This window comes from Salmo salar, chromosome 02 (assembly GCF_965601325.2).
Source record: "Salmo salar chromosome 02, fSalSal1, whole genome shotgun sequence".
NCBI lineage: Eukaryota > Metazoa > Chordata > Actinopteri > Salmoniformes > Salmonidae > Salmo > Salmo salar.
In genome coordinates, this window is record NC_138292.1 from 49,997,479 (window position 1) to 50,022,269 (window position 24,791).

Below are 24,791 nucleotides of genomic sequence, written 5' to 3' on the forward strand. Positions count from 1 at the left end.
GGTCACCTAAACTCAGAATTAGTATTATAAATATTCTCTTACCTTTGCTGATCTTCATCAGAATGCACTCCCAGGACTGCTACTTCCACAAGAAATGTTGTTTTTGTTTGAAATAATCCATATTTATGTCCAAATACCTCTGTTTTGTTTGTGCGTACAGAGCACTATCCAAAGGCATAACGCGCGAGCGCGGTACCAGAGACGAAAAGTCAAAATGTTCCATTACCGTTCTTAGTAGCATGTCAAACGTTGTTTAAAATCAATCTTTATGGTATTTTTAACGTGCGATAATATTCCAACCAGACAATAGCGTATTCATTCAAGGAGAAAAAACAGCGTGCTCGCGGGATCGCACATATCCAATCCCTTTGTCCCCAGGCAGTCCACTGATTGGCTGAGCTACTATTCTCTGCCCAGTGACAGGAGAATGCTGAAAGAACTTTCTGAAGGCTGTTGGCAGCCAATGGAAGCCTTAGGAAGTGCAACGTGACCCCACAGACACTGTAGTTTCGATAGGCATTCAAAAGAAGAACTACAATTCTCAGATCTTCCACTTCCTGGTTGAATTTTTCTCCGATTTTTGCCTGGCATATGAGTTCTGTTATACTCACAGACACCATTCAAACAGTTTTAGAAACTTCAGAGTGTTTTCTATCCAAATCTACTAATAATATGCATATTCTAGTTTCTGGGCCAGAGTAGTAACCAGTTTAATTTGGGCATGTTTTTCATCCGGCCGTGAAAATACTGCCCCCTACACCTCAACAGGTTAAGGGTAGAGAAAACTTGTTGGACACTAAGAAAGCTTTGTTTTAGAGAATTTAACAAAATCCGGGGAGGGGCCAAATGAGTATAAGACTATCATCTGCATATAAATGGATGAGAGAGCTTCCTACTGCCTGAGCTATGTTGTTGATGTAAATTGAGAAGAGCATGGGGCCTAGGATCGAGCCTTGGGGTACTCCCTTGGTGACAGGCAGTGGCTGAGACAGCAGATTTTCTGACTTTATACACTGCAATCTTTGAGAGATAGTTAGCAAACCGGTCAAAAGACCCCTCAGAGACACTGGCCCACAAGAATGGAATGGTCTACCATATCAAAAGCTTTGGCCAAGTCAATAAAAATAGCAGCACAACATTGCTTAGAATCAAGGGCAATGGTGACATCATTGAGATCCTTTAAGGTTGCAGTGACACATCCATAACCTGAGCGGAAACTAGATTGCATACCAGAGAGAATACTATAGACATCAAGAAAGCCAGTCAGATGATTATTGACAAGTTTTTCCAACACTTTTGATAAACAGGGCACAATAGAAATAGGCCTATAACAGTTAGGATCAACTTGATCTCCCCTTTAAATAAAGGACGGACCGTGGCTGCCTTCCAAGCAATGGGAACCTACCCAGAAAGGAGAGGCAGGTTAAACAGGTCGGAGATAGGCTTGGCGATGATAGGGGCAGCAACCTTAAACCTTTTCACAGGTACCAACACACGGGTGTGATCATTCTACAGTGGTCCCTGTAGTGTATGATCAAACCGGTATGATTAGAACGCTTATTTAGAACGCCTATTTAGAACTGCCAATTTCGACTGATGCAACAATCAGCATTTGAGCTGGCCACACTGTTTTTCACAAACATTTTGCACAAACACAGTCCTTACAAAGTTATGTTCAGAATGTGAGCAGTTTATTTTTGGATGCAATGTTCAGACATTCACAGAATTATCTACAGCATAACACAATCAAGCAAACTGAAAAAATGTAGGCTACATTTGTCCTAGAGCTAACTGAGGAAAGATTGACGTAACACAAGCGGTCATATTTTTATAACTCTCAGCTGACAAACTACAATATGAATTAGCTAATAGCAATTACTATTATAATTAATCACATCATGGGTGAGCTCACCATTGATTTAAATAATTGAGTAAAACACTGTCTAGAAATCGAAAGTAATCCGATGATGGGTAGTTTCTGTGCGCCGCCATTTTTTTCTCACAGAAACCAAAAATAATAAAGAGAAGGCAAGATGAGTTTGGTCTGTTTATAGTATGCATATGTTGAAGGGGGTGTGTCGTCTACCATCGTTCACATCCCACCATTCACATATGGAAGTTCAAAAAAATTGTGAACCCTTACTCACCTTATTTTGTTATAACATCTTTGGTCCGACAGACGATTACGTGACACCCAGAATGCATTGTATGTTAACAAACATGGCTCCACACATAGCTGGAATTAGCTTAGCTCATCATAATCAGTACAACCTTCAAAAAGTATTTTACACACATATGTGCCCATTACAATCTATGCAAGAATCGGAATGCATGATTTGTCAGTAGTACTCGAAAATGTGAATAAAACAGTAAATATATAATTAATTACCACACAAAACACTTTCAATCACGTAACCTCTCACTCCAACTCTGAGCCATTCAGTATTGTTGTTTATGTATGTTCATATATGTAGCTAGTGAGATAAGCTGTAGCATTAGCAATGAGCTGTAGCATTAGCAAATGAGACAACTCACAAATGTAGAAATTCTGTAGATTTTTAAAATTCTGACAATGAGTCTGAGTATGAAAGTCAGGAATCAGATTCTAACAGTGAGGAGCTGCCCCCAAACCTTGTAGCCATTGAGAACCCTGAATCTGAGGACTCCTTGTCCACTGACGAAGTCCCAGGTCCGTTGAAGATGCTGGTGGTGATGGAGGCAGACCGACAGTGGATGCAGTACAAGTACAGGAGTTCTGTGGTAGCTGGATGGCTGCCAGCTATTTCACCCCTCCTGGCCCTGCTGTTTGCTTTGATGAGTCCCAGTCTGGAGTGCAACACCCCTTGCCATATCCATCAGAGGCAGAGTGCTTCAAGTTGTTTCTGACAGAGGAGCTGGTGGGAGATGTAGTAGAGGAGACCAATTGCTATGCCTTGGAGCTACAGGAGAAGAGAGAGCCAGGAGTGAGGGGGAAACTCGCTAAATGGTTGACAACTAAAATTAGTGAAATGTATACCTTTCTGGTGACAGTCCTTCTCATGGGGATAGTAAAGAAGAGAGAATACTAAGAGAATACTGGAGCACAGATCCTATGTTTGCAACTCCATTCTTTGCCACCCTCTTTTCCCAAGACTGCTTCCCAGTTCTGCTGCAATGCCTGCATTTCGTGTTGTGCATGTTACTGCCATCCTAAATGACCCATTATACAAAATAAGAAATGTTCTTACCAGCCTGACAGCATTTGGTCGGGTCTTTGTGCCGTACAAGGACCTATGCATTGATGAGTCCCTGATGTTATGGAAAGGTAGGCTGGCGTTCCATCAATATATTCCCTCCAAAAGGCACAGGTTTGGGGTCAAATTCTTTATCATGTGTGACGTGAAGACAGGATTTGTTCAGGACATTATAGTTTACACAGGGTCCAACATTATCAGGGGCTTGGGGTGTCCGGGTCCGTGGTAATGACCATACTGGCTCATCTCAGCAAGGGAGACACTTTGTATGTGGACAATTGTTACAGCAGTCCCACACTCTTCCAGAGTCTGCTCTCCAACAGCACAGGGGCCTGTGGCACAGTCAGGTCGAACAGGAAGGGGATGCCGGCAGGAAGATGCAGAGAGGGGAGGTGGAGTACAAGGAGAACGGTCAACAGTTGGCAATAAAGTGGCATGTCCTCTCCACTGTCCATACAGCAACCATGTTGGCCACAGGGAAGGTGGACCACCTGACGGGAGAGAGAAAAATCAAACCAGACTGTGTGCTTGACTATAACCCCAAAATGGGGGCAGTGGATAAGGCAGCATGATAAACAGCTTTGTGGAATGCCCTCGTTAAACGACCAAGTGGTATAAGAAGATATTTTTCCATCTGATCGACACTGCTGCCCTCAATGGCCACATAGTTCACCGCCATCTAACAGGTAAGATGATTACTGAACAAGGTATTTTTTGTAATTGAACGTACAGTTCACATACAAATCACATACAGAAACTATTATAGCATAATAAGGCACTTTGATAGAAACGCAGCCTGGATTTGAACCAGGGTGTCTGTAGGGGTTTTAGGCTGGGTTTCTGTACAGCACTTTGAGATATCAGCTGATGTAAGAAGGGCTATATAAATACATTTGATTTGATTTGATTTAGTGACTCCTCTAGCACTGCGACACTGTGCCTTAGACAGCTGCGCCACATTGGAGTCATAAGGCCAGGGTAGCTTCAAAATACAACACAAGCTAATACTTCTCTGACGTAATTAGCATTGTTTTACAGAGCTAATAGAAGAATGTAGCTAGCTACATAAGCACAATTGAATATAACACCATAAAGGTTACGAAATGAGTAATGTTACCTCGTGTCACGTTCTGACCTGTAAAGGTGTTATTTGTTAGTGTTTAGTATGGTCAGGACGTGGCAGGGGGTATTTTGTTTATATGTTTCGGGGATTGTTAGTCTATGTCTATAGACCTGTAGGGGTGTTTGATTAGAGTGGTCTAGAGTTTTGGTATATGTTCTATGTTAGGGAATTTTCTATGTTTATTCTAGTCACTCTGTTTCTATGTGCAGTTTTGTTCTTGACCTTCAATTGGAAGCAGCGGCTCCTCGTTGTTTCTGATTGAAGGTCCTATAATTAGGGGTTTGTTTGTATTGTGGATTGTGGGTTCTGTTCTATTCTGTTTTGTGCTTATCACCTGACAGAACTGTTAGTGTCGGTGCCGTTAATTGTATACGTGTTTCATTTGTTTCTCCTTCTTCGATATTAAAAAAAAGAAGATGAGTATACACTTCCCTGTTGCGTCTTGGTCCTCCACACACGACACACGTTACACCTCACGTGTCCGCGGTTATAAGGAATATACACAAATATATTATGCTCCATACATAGTGACCTACAGTAGAAATGACATATAATAGTTTCTGTATGTCGTGTTAAGGCACTTACTTTGATAGAAATGCACACATTTCCAAAGTTATTATTGGCAATGAAAACAACAATGACTGCGATGCGGGCAACAGATGGAGAATGTGAACACGTGTGTGCAGGACCTGTTCTGACGGGAGATGTGCAAATGTCTGCAGACTTGAACTGCACAAACAATTGGGAAATGCTTTGGGAATTTTGTATTGTCCGCAAAAGTAAAAAGGACTACTTTTATGTGAATGAATGAGGAGGCGGAACACACCTCAATTCAAACTGTTCTTAGAAAATAAAAACCTTTGAAATTGACAAGTTGAAAACAGCCTATAAATAGAAACAGGCTGCGTGCCTTGGTTTGAGGGCAGCACGGATTAAATGTACTGTTGCGTAACAATCACATTCTGGAATTGAGAGAACATTCAATCATCACATGCATAAAAAAACTCACCCTGGGGCGGCCGTTAGAGATATTTGGAACTCACGGATGAAAAGGTTAAAGAAGAAAGGGTCTAAACCATCTGACCCAGATGTTTTTTTGGGGTGAAGTTTCAAGAACTCCTTTAGCACCTCAGACTCAGTGATTGCCTGCAAGGAGAAACTTTGTAGCGGGGCAGGGGAAAAAGAAGAAGAAGCATCGGGGATAGTCACATTAGAAGAGGTGGGAGATGAGGAAATGTTGGACAGCCAAGGAGGAGGCATGGCTGAGTCAAATAGGAATCATGACTTAATGAAGTGGTAATTAAAGAGCTCGGCCATGTGCTTCTTGTCAGTAACAACCACATCATCAACATTAAGGGACATGGGCAGCTGTGAGGAGGGTTTATTCTCCAGGTCTTTAACCGTTTTCCAGAACTTCTTGGGGTTAGACCCAGAGAGAGAGAACTGCTCCTTAAAGTAATTAACTTTGGCCTTCCGGATAGCCTGAGTGCACTTATTTCTCATTTGCCTGAACGAGAGCCAGTTAGCATGAGTATGCGAGTGCCGAGCCTTTGGCCAAATGCAATTCTTGAGGTGGAGTAACTCTGCAAGATCACGGTTCAACCAGGGGCTGAACCTGTTTTTAATTCTCATTTACTTTATGGGGCGTGTTTGTAACAATCCCACTGAAAATATCAAAAAAGAAGGTCCAAACGTCTTTGACAGAGTGGATCAAGCCGATTCTATACTATTTTACAGAGGCCAGCTCTGTAGTAAAGTTTTGTAGCAAGCGTCTATGACAAATCAGGACAGGTCGTTTCACTGAGCAGCCATTACGAACACAGGCTGTAAAACAGTGACCACTAAGGTCATTACAGAAAACACCAGACTGATACCTATTAGGATTATTTGTGAGGATAACATCGAGGAGAATAGCCTTTTCTGGGTGTTTGGAGTCATACCTTGTGGGAATGGTCATAATCTGAGAAAGATTTAGGGTGTCCCATTGCTTTAGGACTTGGTCAGGTGGTTTAAGCATGTCCCAGCTTAGGTCACCTAGCAGGACAAATTCAGACTTAGTGTAAGGGGCCAGGAGAGAGCTTAAGGCAGGTAGAGTACAGGCCGGTGCTGATGGAGGATGATAGCACCCAGCAACAGCTAACAAAGAGCTATTTGAAAGTTTAGTGCTTAAAACCAGCAAATAAAATTGTTTGGGGACAGACTTGATGGAGACAACCGAGCACTGAATGTGATCCTTGGTAAAGATTGCCACTCCCCCACCTTTGAAAGATCTGTCTTGCCGAAAAAGTTTATAACCAGAAAAGTTATCAGTATTCAAAACACTCTCCCTTAAATAAAGGTTAAATTAAAAAAAATGTAAATGACAATTAGGAGCTCATTTGAGTTAGCCTGCACTGTAGCTAGTCAGCTAATAATGTATTTTTTTTTTTTACATTTTCAAAATGTATTTACTTACTTGAATAGATTCTCCCAGCCATGTGGACAATTGGAAACAGGGCAGCCACGTGTGTTTGTTACCAGAGCGTTTTAGAGCATATTACTATTGAACTAACGTACCCATTTAATAACCAGACCTTCATACACATTTGCTATGCTGAATTACTGACTCACAATTGAACGTGCTGCTATATGCTGCCAGCCCGCCCACAAGCGAGTCACAATGGGCGGCCTAAGTGGCATGCGGCAATTTACCACATGGTAGTGAACATGCCCGTCCTAACGCTTCTCCCTTTCTGCTCTTCGATACCATAGAGAATGATAGAGGCCTCTAGTGTCTTCAAGGCCGTTTTAACATGGGCATCCACCTTGCTTCCACCACTTTAAAGTAGTAAAAAAGTAGTCAACTGGGTGGGAATTCCTATGAGTTGTAGGCTCAATGGCGCTGCCCATGTTGTCAAAGACGTTATAATAGCACAGCTATAACGATGTATCCTCTATCTCTATGGTCAATACACTGTTGAAATGCTTGCTGGGATACCTGTCATGGCCGCGGCTTGTGAAGGATTGAAATGGATGTTTGTTATCGCTGAACGTGTAATGCTTATGGCATTGAAAGCCATGGCATTGGAATGGCAGTGTCAGCCAGTATGCAAAGTTGATCTTCATGTAATAAGGAATTCCCTTTGACCACACCCACGAATTGGGGGGAAACAAACATTATTTCCAAATGACCCACATTGTAAAAGAGCCAACTTCGTGTTGATTTTTATGTTATACAGAAATAACAAAACATGCCAAAAAACGAATGTGTTTTTTGTAATGCTCCCACGTAGGGAAATGGAGGCTGCGAGAAGAGCCCGGTGGCTTCAATTTATTCGATGTGGGAAATGTGGGGACCCTCAGGCCCCTTTTCATGAAGTTGCTAGCAAACTGTGGTTGCAGATCCCCGTAGTCAATCTACTGTACAGCACGACTGCAGATGCCAATGTGAAATGAAAATAACAGTTCTGTTTTTTTAGCACTGAAATTAATTGGGTGACCTCAGTGATAAGCAGGGTGAGACTGATAACCCATACCGACCCTACACTGGTTGCAAACTACCTCCTTTCCCTATCTTTGCTCCAGCTTGGACCCCTGCACCTCCACTGACCTGCCACCATGCCAGATTCCTTGCTACTAAGCAGGTAAGAAATAGGGGCATGCTTTGAGTTTAGGAAAAACGTATTCAGACCCATTGACTTTTTCCACATTTAGATTTTTTCCCCTTATCAATCTACACACAATACCCCATAATGACAAAGCGAAAACAGGTTTTAGAAATGTTTAAAAAACAGAAATAACTTAGATAAGTATTCAGACCCTTTGCTATGACACTCTAAATTGAGCTCAGGTGCATCCTGTTTCCATAGATCATCCTTGATGTTTCTACAACTTGATTGGAGTCCACCTGTGATAAATTCAATTGATTACACACCTGTCTATATAAGGTCCCACAGTTGACACAGTGCATGTCAGAGCAAAAACAAGCCATGAGGTCAAAGGAATTGCCGTAGAGCTCCGAGACAGGATTGTATCGAGGTACAGATCCGGGGAAGGGTACCAAAAAACATCTGCAGCATTCATGGTCCCCAAGAACACCGTGGCCTCCATCATTCTTAAATGGAAGAAGTTTGGAACCACCAAGACTCTTCCTAGAGCTGGTCGCCCAGCCAAACTGAGTAATCGGGGGAGAAGGGTCTTGGTCAGGGAGGTGACCAAGAACCCAATGGTCATTCTGACAGAGCTCCTCTGTGGAGATGGGAAACCCTTCCAGAAGGACAACCATCTCTGCAGCACTCCACCAATCAGGCCTTTGGTAGAGTGGCCAGACGGAAGCCACTCATCAGTTAAAGGTACATGACAGCCCGCTTGGAGTTTGCCAAAAGGCACATAAAGGACTCAGACCATGAGAAACAATATTCTCTGGTCTAATGAAACCAAGATTGAACTCTTTGGCCTGAATGCCAAGCATCACTTCTGGAGGAATCCCTATGGTGAAGCATGGTGGTGGCAGCATCGTGCTGTGGGGATGTTTTTCAGCGGCAGGGACTGGGAGACTAGTCAGGATTGATGGAAAGATGAACGGAGCAAAGTACAGAGGGATCCTTGATGAAAACCTGCTCAGGACCTCAGACTGAGGCAAAGGTTCAAATCAAATCAAATTTATTTTTATTTTTATAGCCCTTCTTACATCAGCTGATATATCAAAGTGCTGTACAGAAACCCTGCCTAAAACCCCAAACAGCAAGCAATGCAGGTGTAGAAGCACGGTGGCTATGAAAAACTCCCTAGAAAGGCCAAAACCTAGGAAGAAACCTAGAGTGGAACCAGGCTATGAGGGGTGGCCAGTCCTCTTCTGGCAGTGCCGGGTGGAGATTATAACAGAACTTGGCCAAGATGTTCAAATGTTCATAAATGACCAGCATGGTCAAATAATAATAATCACAGTAGTTGTCGAGGGTGCAACAGGTCAGCACCTCAGGAGTAAATGTCAGTTGGCTTTTCATAGCCGATCATTGAGAGTATCTCTACCGCTCCTGCTGTCTCTAGAGAGTTGAAAACAGCAGGTCTGGGACAGGTAGCATGTCTGGTGAACAGGTCAGGGTTCCATAGCCGCAGGCAGAACAGTTGAAACTGGAGCAGCAGCACGGCCAGGTGGACTGGGGACAGCAAGGAGTCATCATGCCAGGTAGTCCTGAGGCATGTTCCTAGGGCTCAGGTCCTCCGAGAGAGAGAAGGAAAGAGAGGAAGAGAGAATTAGAGAGAGCATACTTAAGTTCACACAGGACACCGGATAATACAGGAGAAATACTCCAGATATAACAGACTGATCCTAGCCCCCCGACACATAAACTACTGCAGCATAAATACTGGAGGCTGAGACAGGAGGGGTCAGGAGACACTGTGGCCCCATCCGATGATACCCCAGGACAGGGCCAAACAGGTAGGATATAACCCCACCCACTTTGCCAAAGCACAGCCCCCACACCACTAGAGGGATATCTTCATCCACCAACTTACCATCCTGAGACAAGGCCAAGTATAGCCCACAAAGATCTCCACCACGGCACAACCCAAGGGGGGGGCACCAACCCAGATAGGAAGACCACATCAGCAACTCAACCCACTCAAGTGACGCACCCCTCCTAGAGACGGCAGGACAACGACCCTAAGCACACAGCCAAGACAATGCAGGAGTGGCTTCTTGACAAGTCTCTGAATGTCATTGAGTGGCCCAGCCAGAACTTGAACATCTCTGGAGAGACCTGAAAATAGCTGAGCAGCGACGCTCCCCATCCAACCTGACAGAGCTTGAGAGGATCTGCAGAGAAGAATGGGAGAAACTCCATAAATACAGGTGTGCCAAGCTTGTAGTGTCATACCCAAGAAGACTCGAGGCTGTAATTTCTGCCAAAGGGTCTTCAACAAAGTACTGAGTAAAGGGTCTGAATACTTATGTAAATTATATTTCAGTTGTTTTTTTTAAACCTGTTTTTGCTTTGTCATTATGGGTTATTGTGTGTAGATTGATGAGGGGAAAAAACGATTTAATCCATTTTGGACTAAAGCTGTAACGTAACAAAATGTGGGGGGAAAAAATCGAGGGGTCTGAATACGTTCCGAATGCACTGTAAATGCAAATGTTAAGACATGTAATAGGCCTTGACCTTAATTGAAAACAGAGATCATGTGGCCTGTGGCGGTTTAGTGATCTTTCCTTATGCTTTTAGATCCATAAAAGTCTTTGAAATCGTGTCTTTTATTCTAGGGAAAATGCCCTGGTAAAGTTCAGAAAGTCAAACCGAAGCAGGACAAACAGGAAGTAGAAATATAGCAGAGGATGACGGTGTCTGCACTGGCTCAAGCTATGAACAAAGACTTTGGTAAGGCTGATTAATTGAATGTAGAATTATTCAATAGTCATTATTTATTTTCCTGAATTATGGTATGAAGTATTGAGTGTTGTGGCAGACCATGGGGTTTGGTCAAGACGTTTACACAGATCAGACACAGACAGAGTAGGATTAGCTCGGTTTCAAGGGTGTTTATTTAAATAATAAATAAAAAATATAGGTCTCCCCCATGAGACCCTCTCCGGGATACCGTCTTCTAGGCTCCGGGTCTTGCTGTATCCTGTCGGGATCAAAACTGCACTCACTCCTGTTACCGCTGTAACCATCGCCAACTACACAGGAGTCCTTTCTTCCCCGACGTGCTGCCCTTCTGGCAGCTTTATGGACCTTGCACAGCTGGTGAGCAATCAGCCCTTGATTACTCACCAACTCCCAATCAGCCCGAATTGGTCCTGGCCGGAGAACCCATCGAGACCTGGCACGTCCAGCAGATGGAGCCATCGCCTAGTGATGTATACACGTCTGTCACCAGGACTCGACGAGTCTCCCCCTGGTGGCAGACCTGCTGTACGCCACACTGTGTTCCAAGATTATTAACCTTTTCCAATAAGAAACGCTTGTTTTCGTTTTCCATTCCAAAACGTTTTCCTACGGTGTGCACTAATGAGTACAACCCAGGTCTGATGTGTAGTACTAATTTGAACAGCATACCATTTATTCCATAGATCATGTCTTTGAGGCTCTGCTCAACACCTCAGTGGACCTGGATTCCCTTGAGCCCCACTGTTCTGGAGGAGCAGTGAATCAAGGTTGTGAAGCGGTCTGGGAAGAAGTACAAGTGAGCCAAGCTGGTGGAGTCCAAAGAGCGTGAGAACAAAGACACTCAGAGAAGGTAGAGGACCTTTTCACTTGTCTTGTCAGCTGATTGTTAGAAGGGTGGTTAATAGGCCTCCCGAGTGGTGCAGTGGTCTAAGGCACTGCATCGCAGTGACGTTCCCATTCAAGCTCAAACCAGCATAAAACCATAGCACCTGAATATGAACTTTTTAAAAACATATTTATATATTTTTTCTTTTCACATGAATGAACATACAAAGTAGAAACAGAAGTTGAATCTGAATGTAAATCAATGTTTATTCTAGAGCTCCACCAGATCCGGCCGTCCTGGTGTCTCGTCCTCCTGTTGTAACCATTATGGGCCACGTAGATCACGGGAAGACCACTCTGCCGGACAGCCTTAGGAAGAGCCAGTTGGCTTCACCCAGCACATTGGGGCCTTCCTGGGTAGAGAAACACCAAGACTCCACAAGAAGTGTTGTTTTGTCATCCACGCAAATTTGCTTGAGATTTGACTAAATGTTTTATGAAACTGCACATTTTTGTGAAATGTTTAGTGATTGTAAAACTTGCTGCTAGCAGTAGTGAATCTTACAGAATCTAGCTGAATGAATCAAGAGAATCGTATTAATATTGTATGAAAATGTTAACACCGGCAGCTCTCCTCAGACCTGTCCCCATATCTGCTCTTTTCTTGAGACCACCTGTCAGATGCAGATCATTAAAGGCTAAACTGTAAAAGTTGTTTCTCAACCTGGTGCCATGATGCCTCATAGCAATACATATTTTGAATATACCAAATTTCTCGGTGAGGTTCGATTTAGCTTCATAGATTTCAAAAGGTTCAATCATTCCCCCTTCGGGGGAAAAGATCACATTCTTGGACACCCCAGGGCATGCTGGCTTCTACGCCATGAGGGCCCGTGGAGCTTTGGCCACAGACATTGTCATCCTGGTGGTTGCTGCAGATGACGGGGTCATGAAGCAGACTATTGAATCCATCCTACATGCCAAAAAAGCCCAAGGTACTGTCATATTTCATGTTGGAATTTCTCTGCGACTATAACACATTTTGGAAGATATCATTGAGGGACATAATATTTGTTATAGATTACATATTTTTTTTTACATTTTAGTCATTTAGCAGACGCTCTTATCCAGTGACTTACAGTAGTGAATGCATACATTTCATATATTTTTTTCCCCGTACTGTAACTTGATGGCATTCAATCCAAACTGCAGCTGGCGATAGCATCATGTACAACACCTTTAGCTGCTGTTCACTTTAAATCTATATACACTGAACAAAAATATTACCGCAGAGTGTAAAGTTTGTCCCATGTTTCATGAGCTGAAATAAATATCCCAGAAATGTTCCATACGCACAAAAAACATATTTATTTCAAATTTTGTGCTCAAATTTGTTTACATCCCTGTTAGTGAGCATTTCTCCTTTGCCAAGATAATCCATCCATTTGCTGACGTCAACGTTGTGAACAGAGCGCCCCATAGTGGGGTTATGGTATGGGCAAGCATTTGAACACAATTGCATTTTATCGATGGAAATTTGAATGCACAGAGATACCGTGACGATGTCCTGAGGCCCATTGTCGTCCCATTCATCCACCACCATTACCTCATGTTTAAGTGTGATAATGCACAGCCCCATGTCGCAAGGATCTCTACACAATTCCTGGAAGCTGAAAATGGTCCAGTTCTTCCGTGGCCTGCATACTCACCAGATGTCACCCATTGAACATATTTGGGATGCTCTTGATCGACGTGTAATAGAGCTTGTTTCAGTTCCCGCCAATATCCAGAAACTTCACACAGCCATTGAAGAGGAGTGGGACAATATTCCACATGCCACAATCAACAGCCTGATCAACTCTATGCGAAGGAGATGTCGTGCTGCATGAGGCAAGATACTGAATGGTTTTCTGCAGTGCCAATCATTGTGGCAGTGAACACGTGTGATGAGCATCAAGTTGACCCAGCGCATGTGAAGCAGGAACTACTATCCCATGATGTAGTATGGAGGAGAGGTTCAGGCTATCCACGTTCCAACCCTGAAGGTGAGTTCCTCATCCGTAGGGAGGTTTACTTTTAATATATCATGACATCATCAATATGTCATTGAATATATACAATTTTGATTCATTTCCATTGTTGTCCTCATTTATTACAGCAGACCAGTTGGGAAACAAAAATGTCAGACATTTAGCAAGCCTAATATATGTATATACAGTTGAAGTCAGAAGTTTACATACACCTTAGCCAAAAACATTTAAACTCAGTTTCACAATTCCTGACATTTAATCCTAGTAAAAATTCCCTGTCTTAGGTCTGTTAGGATCACCACTTTATTTTAAGAATGTGAAATGTCAGAATAATAGTACAAAATTATTTATTTCAGCTTTTACTTCTTTCATCACATTCCCAGTGGATCAGAAGTTTACATACACTCAATTCGTATTTGGTAGCATTGCCTTTCAATTGTTGAACTTGAGTCAAACGTTTTGGGTAGCCTTCCACAAGCTTCCCACAATAAGTTGGGTGAATGTTGGCCCATTCTTCCTGACAGAGCTGGTGTAACCGAGTCAGGTTTGTAGGCCTCCTTTCTCGCACACGCTTTTTCAGTTCTGCCCACAAATTTTCTATAGGATTGAGGTCAGGGCTTTGTGATGGCATCTCCAATACCTTGACTTTGTTGTCCTTAAGCCATTTTGAGATGTTGCTTTAATATAGCCACAAATTTCCTCCCTCATGACGCCATTATTTTGTGAAGTGCACCAGTCCCTCCTGCAGCAAAGCACCCCCACAACATGATGTTGCCACCCCTGTGCTTCACAGTTGGAATGGTGTTCTTCGGTTTGCAAGCCTCCCCCTTTTTCCTCCAAACATAACGATGGTCATTAAGGCCAAAGTTCTATTTTTGTTTCATCAGACCAGAGGAAATTTCTCCAAAAAGTAACATTTTTGTCCCCCATGTGCAGTTGCAAAACGTAGTCTGGCTTTTTTAATGGCAGTTTTGGAGCAGTGGCTTCTTCCTTGCTGAGCGGCCTTTCAGGTTATGTCGATATAGGATTTGTTTTACTGTGGATATAGATACTTTTGTACCTATTTCCTCCAGCATCTATTTCCTCCACCGTTCAAGGTCCTTTGTTGTTGTTCTGGGATTGATTTGCACTTTTCGCACCAAAGTACGTTCATCTCTAGGAGACAAAACGCGTCTCCTTCCTGACCGGTATGACGGCTGCGTGGTCCCATGGTGTTTATACTTGCATACTATTGTTTGTACAGATGAACGTGGTACCATCAGGCATTTGGAAATTGCTCCCAAGGATGAACCAGACTTGTGGTCTACAATTTATTTTCTGAGGTCTTGGCTGATTTCTTTTGATTTTCCCATGATGTTAAGCAAAGAGGCACTGAGCTGGAAGTTACACCTCCAATTGACTCAAATGATGTCCATTAGCCTTCTAAAGCCATGACATCATTTTCTGGAATTTTCAAAGCTGTTTAAAAGGCAGTGTCAACTTAATGTAAACTTCTGACCCACTGGAATTGTGATAGTGAGTTAAGTGAAATAATCTGTCTGTAAACAATTGTTGGAAAGATTACTTTTGTCATCCAAAAAGTAGATGTCCTAACAGACTTGCCAAAACTATAGTTTGTTAACAAAGAATTTGGGGAGTGGTTGATAAACGAGTTTTAATGATTCCAACCTAAGTGTATGTAAACTTCCGACTTCAACTGTATTCTACGCCATACGGCCGTCGCACTTCCATATATTTATATGTACATATTCATCCCTTTACATTTGTGTATAAGGTTGTGAATTTGTTAGATATTACTGCACTGTCAGAACTAGAAGCACCAGCATTTCACTACACTCGCATTAACTGCTAACCATGTGTATGTGACCAATGAAATTTGATTTGTTGTACAGGGAAAAAAACTAAGATCGGCCCATGTTATGAATTCTGTCACTGTACAAATAGTTATATTGACTATATCCGTCCTGGCTCGCTCAATGTCTTAGTCGAAATTACGGATTGCCTCTTATCCGCTTGTCGTCCCCTTATTATACATAGCAAGTTTGTACATCAATTGTCAGTAGAAACCACATTTGTTTAGGCAAGTCAGCCATATCAGCTGTTCTTTTTACAAAGTAGTTAAAGAGGCTGAATCAACTGTTTTGCTGCCAGACAAGACTTCGCTGATAGACAGGTGTAGCAGTGGTATAGTGCAATTAATGTATTGTTTAGTGGCTTTGCTGACATACATCCAACAGTTATGTTTTTGACCCACCAAGATTTACATGCTAAAAATCACCACTGGTTTAAAACATTGTTCAAATCATAGTTAACAATCCCATGTGGAGTCTAGACAACTGTCTGATTGACCAGTGTGCCAGGTGTAAAGTATAAGGCATTACATTGTATTGCATCTGCGTTCCATGAAATCACCTCCCTTTTCAACGTCCTACAAAGGACAACAAGAAAGTGATTGCACTAGTTGCTGCACATTTAACGCACAGACAATTCCCCTTTTCAATAACACTGAACCACTGGCTGTTCTAGGAATGTCAGGACAAATAAAACAGAAGTTTGACACAGCCAGAGATTGTTGGTTCCAACATAACAAAAAGGTAAACAATATTAAACGCTTCTGAAATCCACATCCATTAACAAAATTATAAATTTGACTACAAACTACAGTACAAGAGAAAAGAGTGGAAAAAAGGAATAAGTAAAAAAATTAAGGCATTTTGGCAAGTTGTGGGATATTCATTCGGTCTTAGACGGATGTCCCTTCCTTTGGTTGCTCGGGCTCCTCCTGGTGGAGAGAAAGTACCAAAAACAAATAGCACTTTGAATAATCACTGTCCAGAAACATATGAAGACCATCTGATAAATATTAAAGAGGACCCTAATAAGTCTAAACCACTGCCTGGATTCCGACAACTAGGGATGGGCATATGTACAGTATACCAAAATATCAATACTGCCAAATCAAACTGATGTTCTGGTATCGATACTCTGCTCACCTTCTCTTGATTTAAGCATTGGTGTATTTGCAGGTGTGTTTCTTCAGTATTCATGCATTTTTAATCCTCCCTTTTTTAAACCAATGGTATCGATATCGGCAATGGCCTGATAAATACTTGGTATGATATCAAAATTGAAATGTGCAGCAAAAAAAGTTGTTTTATGTTGAAATTATCCAACCCTTGAGGTCAGTTTGCCAGAAACAGATTATGCCTAGTCCTGGGTCCAAAGAATATTCCCAATTGAGAATCTCCATTGAAAGTGCCTTTTAGTCCAGGACTGGGGCTTGTTCTGGGTCCGGGAAACAGCCGATAACGTGTCTCAATCTATTCAAGTGCTACTTTAGCCCTTCTTAATCACCTAGGGCCCAATTTCGATCAGAGTTAAGTGTGCGTAAATGGAATGCATTTCCCTTTTTTGGCACTTATAATTAAGTTCAAGGTCAGAATACATGAGAATAGCATGCTATTCACCTGCTATTCCTTTTGCGTGGAGATCGAATAAATGGTGGTGTGGCAGAGGTGTGTCTACAGATACACCATATTCTGACCTTAACTTAACCACCTTTACGCCAAGGAAACATGTATAAGGTCTTAGGGAACTACCTTTTATTTCTTCGGGAACTACCTTTAATTCCATTGTTTTGTTTAACTTCATTTGCTTCCTCTGTAAATGGCATCATGGCCATGTGGTTGTTGCTGAGGATCATGAGTAATAGTTAACCTTTATTTTTATATATGATCTAATTCAATCGTTATGGAGAAGCGCAGACCAACAGTTTGAAACTGACGCATGGCGCAATACTTGGCTGTGTTATCACATAATTCCATGGTTAGTGCAGGCAATAGATAAGGGTATAGCCTACTATTGTACTCTATTCTCCTTATTATAATTCTATGTACACTAATCTTCAAACATACCCATGGGTTAAAGAACTGAACATTTTTAGAATGAATCAAACCAGTATTTCTTTCTTGCATAAAGGGTCTCCAAACACATTTATGATTCATAAATACTTCCGTAAGCCTAAATAATCCGCAAGATCAGAGTATTATTTAATCACCAATTGGTGCTGAAACAGAAATGAAAATGCATATCTTTAGATGTCTTTCTTTCATTGAACCCAAATATTCTGAACCCTTTCTCTCAAATTCAAACTAAAAAAGGTACACCGTATTTAAAGGAATGGCTTAAGATAAATGTACTGAGAAAATCTGTTTGCTGAGCAAGTGAGAGGGTTTTCAGCGGTTGAATTACATTTATTCAGCGTGCGCAAACCCCGTGTGCAAAGCCCGTTATGCACCTTAAAAAAGGTACACTACATGAACAGTATGTGGACACCTGCTCGAACATCACATACCAAAATCATGGGCATTAATATGGAGTTTGTCCCCCCCCCCTTGCTGCGATAACAGCCTTTACTCTTCTGGGAAGGATTTCCACCAGGCGGTGTCAGAGGAAGGCCCTAAAAATTGTCAAAGACTCCAGCCACCCTAGTCAGACTGTTCTCTCACCTACTGCACGGCAAGCTGTACTGGAGCGCCAAGTCTAGGTCCAAGAGGATTCTTAAGAGCTTCTACTCCTGAACATCTAATCAAATGGCTACCAAGACTATTTGCATTCCCCTCCCCCCCCCCCACCCTTTACACCGCTGCTACTCTCTTATCATCTATGCATACAGTAGTCACTTTAATAACTCTACCCACATGTACATATTACCTCAACTAAACAGTGCCCCCCGCACCTTGACTCTGTACCCTCCTGTATATAGTCTCACATTTGTTATTTTACTGCTGCTCTTTAATTACTTGTTACTTGTGTTATAATTTTTTGAAGTGTATTTTTTCACTGCGTTGTTGACTAGGTGTTCGTAAGTAAGCATTTCACTGTAAGGTTGTATTCGGCGCATGTGACTAATACAATTTGATTAGATGTTGGGACATTGCTGCGGCGACTTGCTACATTCAGCCACAAGAGCATTAGTAAGGTCGGGAACTGATTAAGCAATTAGGCCTGGCTCGCAGTCGGCGTTCCAATTAATCTCAAAAGGAGTTGGGGTCAGGGCTCTGTGCAGGCCAGTCAAGTTCTTCCACACCAATCGACAAACCATTTCTGTCACAAAAATTCTGCCCTAATACAATTGATTGGCAAAGGCCTTCTGTCCAGCTTCTGAAGGCCTAATCAATGACTGGCTGAGAACCACCATTTTTTTCTTTCTATTCAGTGATTTAGCGTTCTCTTTCCATCACAAACTGAAGCGATCAAGTCAGATTATCAATTATTGTAAAGATGAAAAATAATTATTTTTATAAATCCCTAGGCCTTTTCTGAAGGCCTTGACGTTCCCCTCTGGGTGGTGGGAAATTGCTGGCTTTATGCCAAATCCCAAATTCACGGTTGCCATTGTGAGTCCAGTAGCTTTAATGTCACACTACAGTGTAAAAAAATAATCTACTAGTAACACACTTTTAGTACAACATTTATTTGGTATCGCCCCACTAATTACCAGGTAATCACTTAGAAAACACTTAACTTAATTCTACGTATTTAATTCTCAATTATTACTAAAGTGTGGTTAGCGTATAGCAAAAGCTGCTGCCTTTGAGAAGTAGCAGACTGAATAGATCAGGTGTGGTGTGAAATAGTTTTTACACTGGATTCTGCTGAAGTCAAATATTTGTCATAATAGCTAATAACTGAAAATATGAAATATTATTTAATTGTATAAGGGCATAATCAGCGTGCCATCATGCCGCACATTATTATTTATATACAGATTGGTCTCTAATATGTGAGTGAACTGTTTGCGAGTGAACACTAAAATTGGTAAGGTGCCCTAGCCTAGTGCTTAAAGGGATATTACAATCAAATTAAGATGAGCATCACAAATCAGAATATTACATGGTGCTAGTCAATAATAGAGTAGAAAAAAAAGAAAACAAAAAGTCTATATACAGTGAGTGCAAATGAGGTAAGATAAGGGAGTTAAGTCAATAAGTAGGCCATGGTGGCAAAGTAATTGCAATATAACAATTAAACACTGGAATGGTAGATGTGCAGAAGATGAATGAATGAATGAGCAAGATAAATAAATACAGTATGGGGATGAGGTAGTTGGATGGACTGTTTACAGATTGGCTATGTACAGGTGCAGTGATCTGTGAGCTGCTCTGACAGCTGGTGCTTAAAGCTAGTGAGAGAGATATGAGTCTCCAGCTTCAGTGATTTTTGCAGTTCGTTCCAGTCATTGGCAGCAGAGAACTGGAAGGAACATTTTTTTTTTTCTCACAGATTTGCTGAGGGAGATGATGGTGGCTATGATCCTGGGCTTGGCAGGCTTTGGGGGTGACCAGTGAGATATACCTGCTGGAGCGCGTGCTACGAGTGGGTGCTGCTATGGTGACCAGTGAGCTGAGAAGGCAGGGCTTTACCTAGCAGAGACTTGTAGATGACCTGGAGCCAGTGGGTTTGGCGACGAGAGTGAAGCGAGGGCCAGCCAACAACAGCGTACAGGTCGCAGTGGTGAGTAGTATATGGGGCTTTGGTGACAAAACTGATAGCACTGTGATATACTGCATCCAATTTGTTGAGTAGAGTGTTGGAGGCTATTTTGTAAATGACATCGCCAAAGTCGAGGATCGGTAGGATGGTCAGTTTTACGAGGGTATGTTTGGCTGCATGAGTGAAGGATGCTTTGTTGCGAAGTAGGAAGCCGATTCTAGATTTGATTTTGGATTGGAGATGTTTAATATGAGTCTGGAAGGAGAGTTACAGTCTAACCAGACACCTAGGTATTTGTAGTTAGAGCCGTCCAGAGTAGTGATGCTGGCCGTAAAAGGTTAACAGTGTCCAACGAAGGGCCAGAAGTATACAGAAGGGTGTTGTCTGCGTAGAGGTGGATCAGAAAATCACCAGCAGCAAGAGCGACATCATTGATGTATACAGAGAAGAGAGTCGGCCCGAGAATTGAACCCTGTGGCACCCCCAGAGAGACTGCCAGAGGTCTGGACAACAGGCCCTCCTATTTGACACACTGAACTCTATCAGAGAAATAGTTGGTAAACCAGGCAATCATTTGAGAAACCAAGGCTGTTGAGTCTGCCAATAAGAATGTGGTGATTGACAGAGTCGAAAGCCTTGGCCAGGTCGATGAATACAGCTGCACAGTAATGTCTCTTACCAATAGCGGTTATGATATCATTTAGGACCTTGAGCGTGGCTGAGGTGCACCCATGACCAGCTCTGAAACCAGATTGCATAGTGGAGAAGGTACGGTGGGATTCGAAATGGTCGGTAATCTGTTAATTTGGCCTATTGAAAAAGGTTAGTGTAATCTGATCCTAGAGATGTGGTTGAGGGAAACTTCTACTTCAAGCAGGAGGTCAATAGTAGATTGGTCATTTAAGCCCCCAAACAGCCAAGTCCATCACTGCTGGAGTAGATATGACATCATTCTATGGCACTAAAATAGCGACTGGTACGTCAAACCTACCACAGAGAGTTCCTCGGCCTGCTTCTGTTCTTCCAATTGGGCCGTCTCCAGCTGACTCTGGGTCTTCGTTAACAAGGCCTTTAGCTGCAAAGGCAAACAAGATGTAGACTGTAGCTACAAGCAATCAATGGACAACCCAAGTAGCAAAAAATACATATTTATTTTATTTCACCAGGTAAACTAGTTGAGAACAAGTTCTCATTTACAACTGAGACCTGGCCAAGATAAAGCAAAGCAGTGCGACACAAACAACGAGTTACACATGGAATAAACAAGCGTAGTCAATAACACAATAGAAAAGTCTATATACAGTGTGTGCAAATGGCGTGAGGAGGTAAAGGCAATAAATAGGCCATAGTAGCGAAGTAATTACAATTTAGCAGAATAACACTGGAGTGATAGATGAGCAGATGATGTGCAAGTAGCGATACTGGTGTGCAAAAGAGCAGAAAAGTAAATAAAAACAATATGGGGATGAGGTAGGTAGACTGGGTGGGACATTTACAGATGGGCTATGTACAGCTGCAGCGATAGGTTAGCTGCTCAGAGAGCTGATGTTTAAAGTTTGTGAGGAAAATTTAAGTCTCCAGCTTCAGCAATTTTTGCAATTCGTTCCAGTCACTGGCAGCAGAGAACTGTAAGGAAAGGCAGCCAAAGGAGGTGTTGGCTTTGAGGATGACCAGTGAGATATACCTGCTGGAGCGCATGCTACAGGTGGGAGTTATCGTGACCAGTGAGCTGAGATAAGGCGGAGCTTTACCTAGCATAGACTTATAGATGACCTGGAGCCAGTGGGTCTGGCGACGAATATGTAGCGAGGGCCAGCCGACTAGGGCATACAGGTCGCAGTGGTGGGTGGTGTAAAGGGCTTTGGTAACAAAACGGATGTCACTGTGATAAACTGCATCCAGTTTGCTGAGTAGAGTATTGGAAGCTATTTTGTAGATGACATCGCCGAAATCGAGGATCGGTAGGATAGTCAGTTTTACTAGTGTAAGTTCGGCGGCGTGAGTGAAGAAGGCTTTGTTGCAAAATAGAAAGCCGATTCTAGATTTGATTTTGGATTGGAGATGTTTAATATGAGTCTGGAAGGAGAGTTTACAGTCTAGCCAGACACCTAGGTATTTGTAGTCGTCCACAGATTCTCGGTCAGAACCGTCCAGGGTAGTGATGCTAGTCGGGCGCGAACGGTTCAAAAGCATGCATTTGGTTTTACTAGCATTTAAGAGCAGTTGGAGGCCACGGAAGGAGTGTTGTATGGTGTTGAAGCTCGTCTGGAGGTTAGTTAACAGTGTCCAAAGAAGGGCCAGATGTATACAGAATGGTGTCGTCTGCATAGAGGTGGATCAGGGAATCACCCGCAGCAAGAACGACATCATTGATATACACAGAGAATAGAGTCGGCCTGAGAATTGAACCCTGTGGTATCCCCATAGAGACTGCCAGAGGTCTGGACAACAGGCCCTCCGATTTGATACACTGAACTCTGCGAAGTAGTTGGTGAACCAGGTGAGGCAGTCATTTGAGAAACCAAGGCTATTGAGTCTGCCGATAAGAATACGGTGATTGACAGAGTCGAAAGCCTTTTGCCAGGTCGATGAAGACGGCTGCACAGTACTGTCTTTTATCTACAGCGGTTATGATATCGTTTAGGACCTTGAGCTTGGCTGAGGTGCACCCGTGACCAGCTCGGAAACCTGATTGCACAGCGGAGAAGGTACGGTGGGATTCGAAATGGTCAGTGATCTGTTTATTAACTTGGCTTTCGAAGACTTTAGAAAGGCAAGGCAGGATGGAGGCAGGGCAGGATGGATATAGGTCTATAAAAGTTTGGGTCGAGAGTGTCACCCCCTTTGAGGGGGATGACCGTGGCAAGGTTGGGGTAGCCAGGCATGGCCAGCCGTAGAGTAATGCTTATTGAAATGTTTGATTATCATGGATTTATCGGTGGTGACCGTGTTACCTAGCCTCAGTGCAGTGGGCAGCTGGGAGGAGGTGTTCTTGTTCTCCATGGACTAGTGTCCCAAAACTCTTTGGCGTTAGAGCTACAGGCTGCAAATTTCTGTTTGAAAAAGCTAGCCTTTGCTTTCCTGACTGCCTGCGTGTATTGGTTCCTGACTTCCCTGAACAGTTGCATGTCGCGGGGGCTATTCGATGCTATTGCAGTCCGCCACAGGATGTTTTTGTGCTGGTCAAGGGCAGTCAGGTCCTGAGTGAATCAAGGGCTATATCTGTTCTTAGTTCTACATTTTTTGAAAGGGGCATGCTTATTTAAAATGGTGAGGAAATCACTTTTAAAGAACAACCAGGCATCCTCGACGAGATCAATATCCTTCCAGGATACCCGGGCCAGTTCGATTAGAAAGGCCTGCTCGCAGAAGTGTTTTAGGGAGCGTTTGACAGTGATGAGGGGTGGTCGTTTGACCGCGGACCCATAGCGGATGCAGGCAATGAGGCAGTGATCACTGAGATCCTGGTTAAAAACAGCAGAGGTGTATTTGGAGGGCAAGTTGGTCAGGATAATATCTATGAGGGTGCCTATGTTTACAGATTTAGGGTTGTACCTGGTGGGTTCCTTGATGATTTGTGTGAGATTGAAGGCATCCATCTTAGATTGTAGGACTGCCGGGGTGTTAGGTGACCTAAACTGGGATATGCTTAACAGAACGAACTCTGAAGATAGATGAGGGGCAATCAATTCACATATGGTGTCCAGGGCACAACTGGGTGCTGAGGGGGGTCTATAACAGGTGGCAACAATGAGACTTATTTCTGGAGAGATTAATATTTAAATTAGAAGCTCAAACTGTTTAGGCATAGACCTGGAAAGTATGACAGAACTCTGCAAGCTATCTCTGCAGTAGATTGCAACTCCTCCCCTTTGGCAGTTCTATCTTGACAGAAAATGTTGTAGTTGGGTATGGAAATCAGAATTTTTGGTGGCCTTCCTAAGCCAGGATTCAGACACAGCAAGGACATCAGGGTTGGCAGAGTGTGCTAAAGCAGTGAGTAAAACAAACTTAGGAAGGAGGCTTCTGATGTTTACATGCATGAAACAAAGGCTTTTTTTCGATTACAGAAGTCAACAAATGAGAGTGTCTGGGGACACGCAGGGCCTGGGTTAACCTCCACATCACCCGAGGAACAGAGGACGAGTAGGATGAGGGTATGGCTAAAGGCTATCAAAACTGGTCATCTAGTGCGTCGGGGACAGAAAATAAAAGGAGCAGATTTCTGGGCGTGGTAGAATAGATTCAGGGCATAATGTGCAGACAGGGGTATGGTGGGGTGCGGGTACAGTGGAGGTAAGCCCAGGCACTGAGTGATGATAGAGTTTGCATCTCTGGACGTGCTGGTTATACTGGGTGAGGTCACCGCATGTGTGAGGGGTCGAGCAAAGGAGGAATATGAGGCATGTAGAGTGGGACTAGGGGCTCCACTGTAAACTAAAACAATGATAACTATCCTAAACAACAGTATACAAGGCATATTGACATTTGAGAGAAACAAAGCGAGGCTCAAAGCAAGGCATAAAGCAATCACAGGTGTTGATTGGGAGAGCTAGCTAAGACAACAACGGGTAAGACAACAACAGGTAAAATGGTGATGAACGGACAGAGGGTCAGTTAACTACACACAGGGTCTGAGTTTGGGGCTAGGGCCGACAGATAAAATAAAATAAACAAAATGGAGTACCGTGATAAATGAACAGTCCAGCAG

General features: G+C 42.9%; 1 protein-coding gene across 4 annotated transcripts in view; it reads right to left on the reverse strand.

The window, feature by feature from the left end:
• Positions 1–1,692: 1,692 nt before the first annotated feature.
• LOC106584914 (ribosome-binding protein 1) overlaps positions 1,693–24,791 on the reverse strand; it is a 40,382-nt gene continuing 17,283 nt past the window's right edge. For 3 of the 4 annotated variants that reach the window (XM_082963945.1, XM_082963948.1, XM_082963946.1), the window contains 3 exons: positions 21,072–21,155; positions 3,228–3,724; positions 1,693–2,939 (listed from right to left, as the gene is read on the reverse strand). In XM_082963945.1, coding sequence (XP_082820071.1) covers positions 3,515–3,724; positions 21,072–21,155 — 294 coding nt within the window. In that variant the 3' untranslated portion in view covers positions 1,693–2,939; positions 3,228–3,514. Of the gene's footprint in view, positions 2,940–3,227; positions 3,725–12,904; positions 16,368–21,071; positions 21,156–24,791 lie in introns of those variants that run through there. The other variant, XM_082963968.1, reaches the window with a different exon arrangement.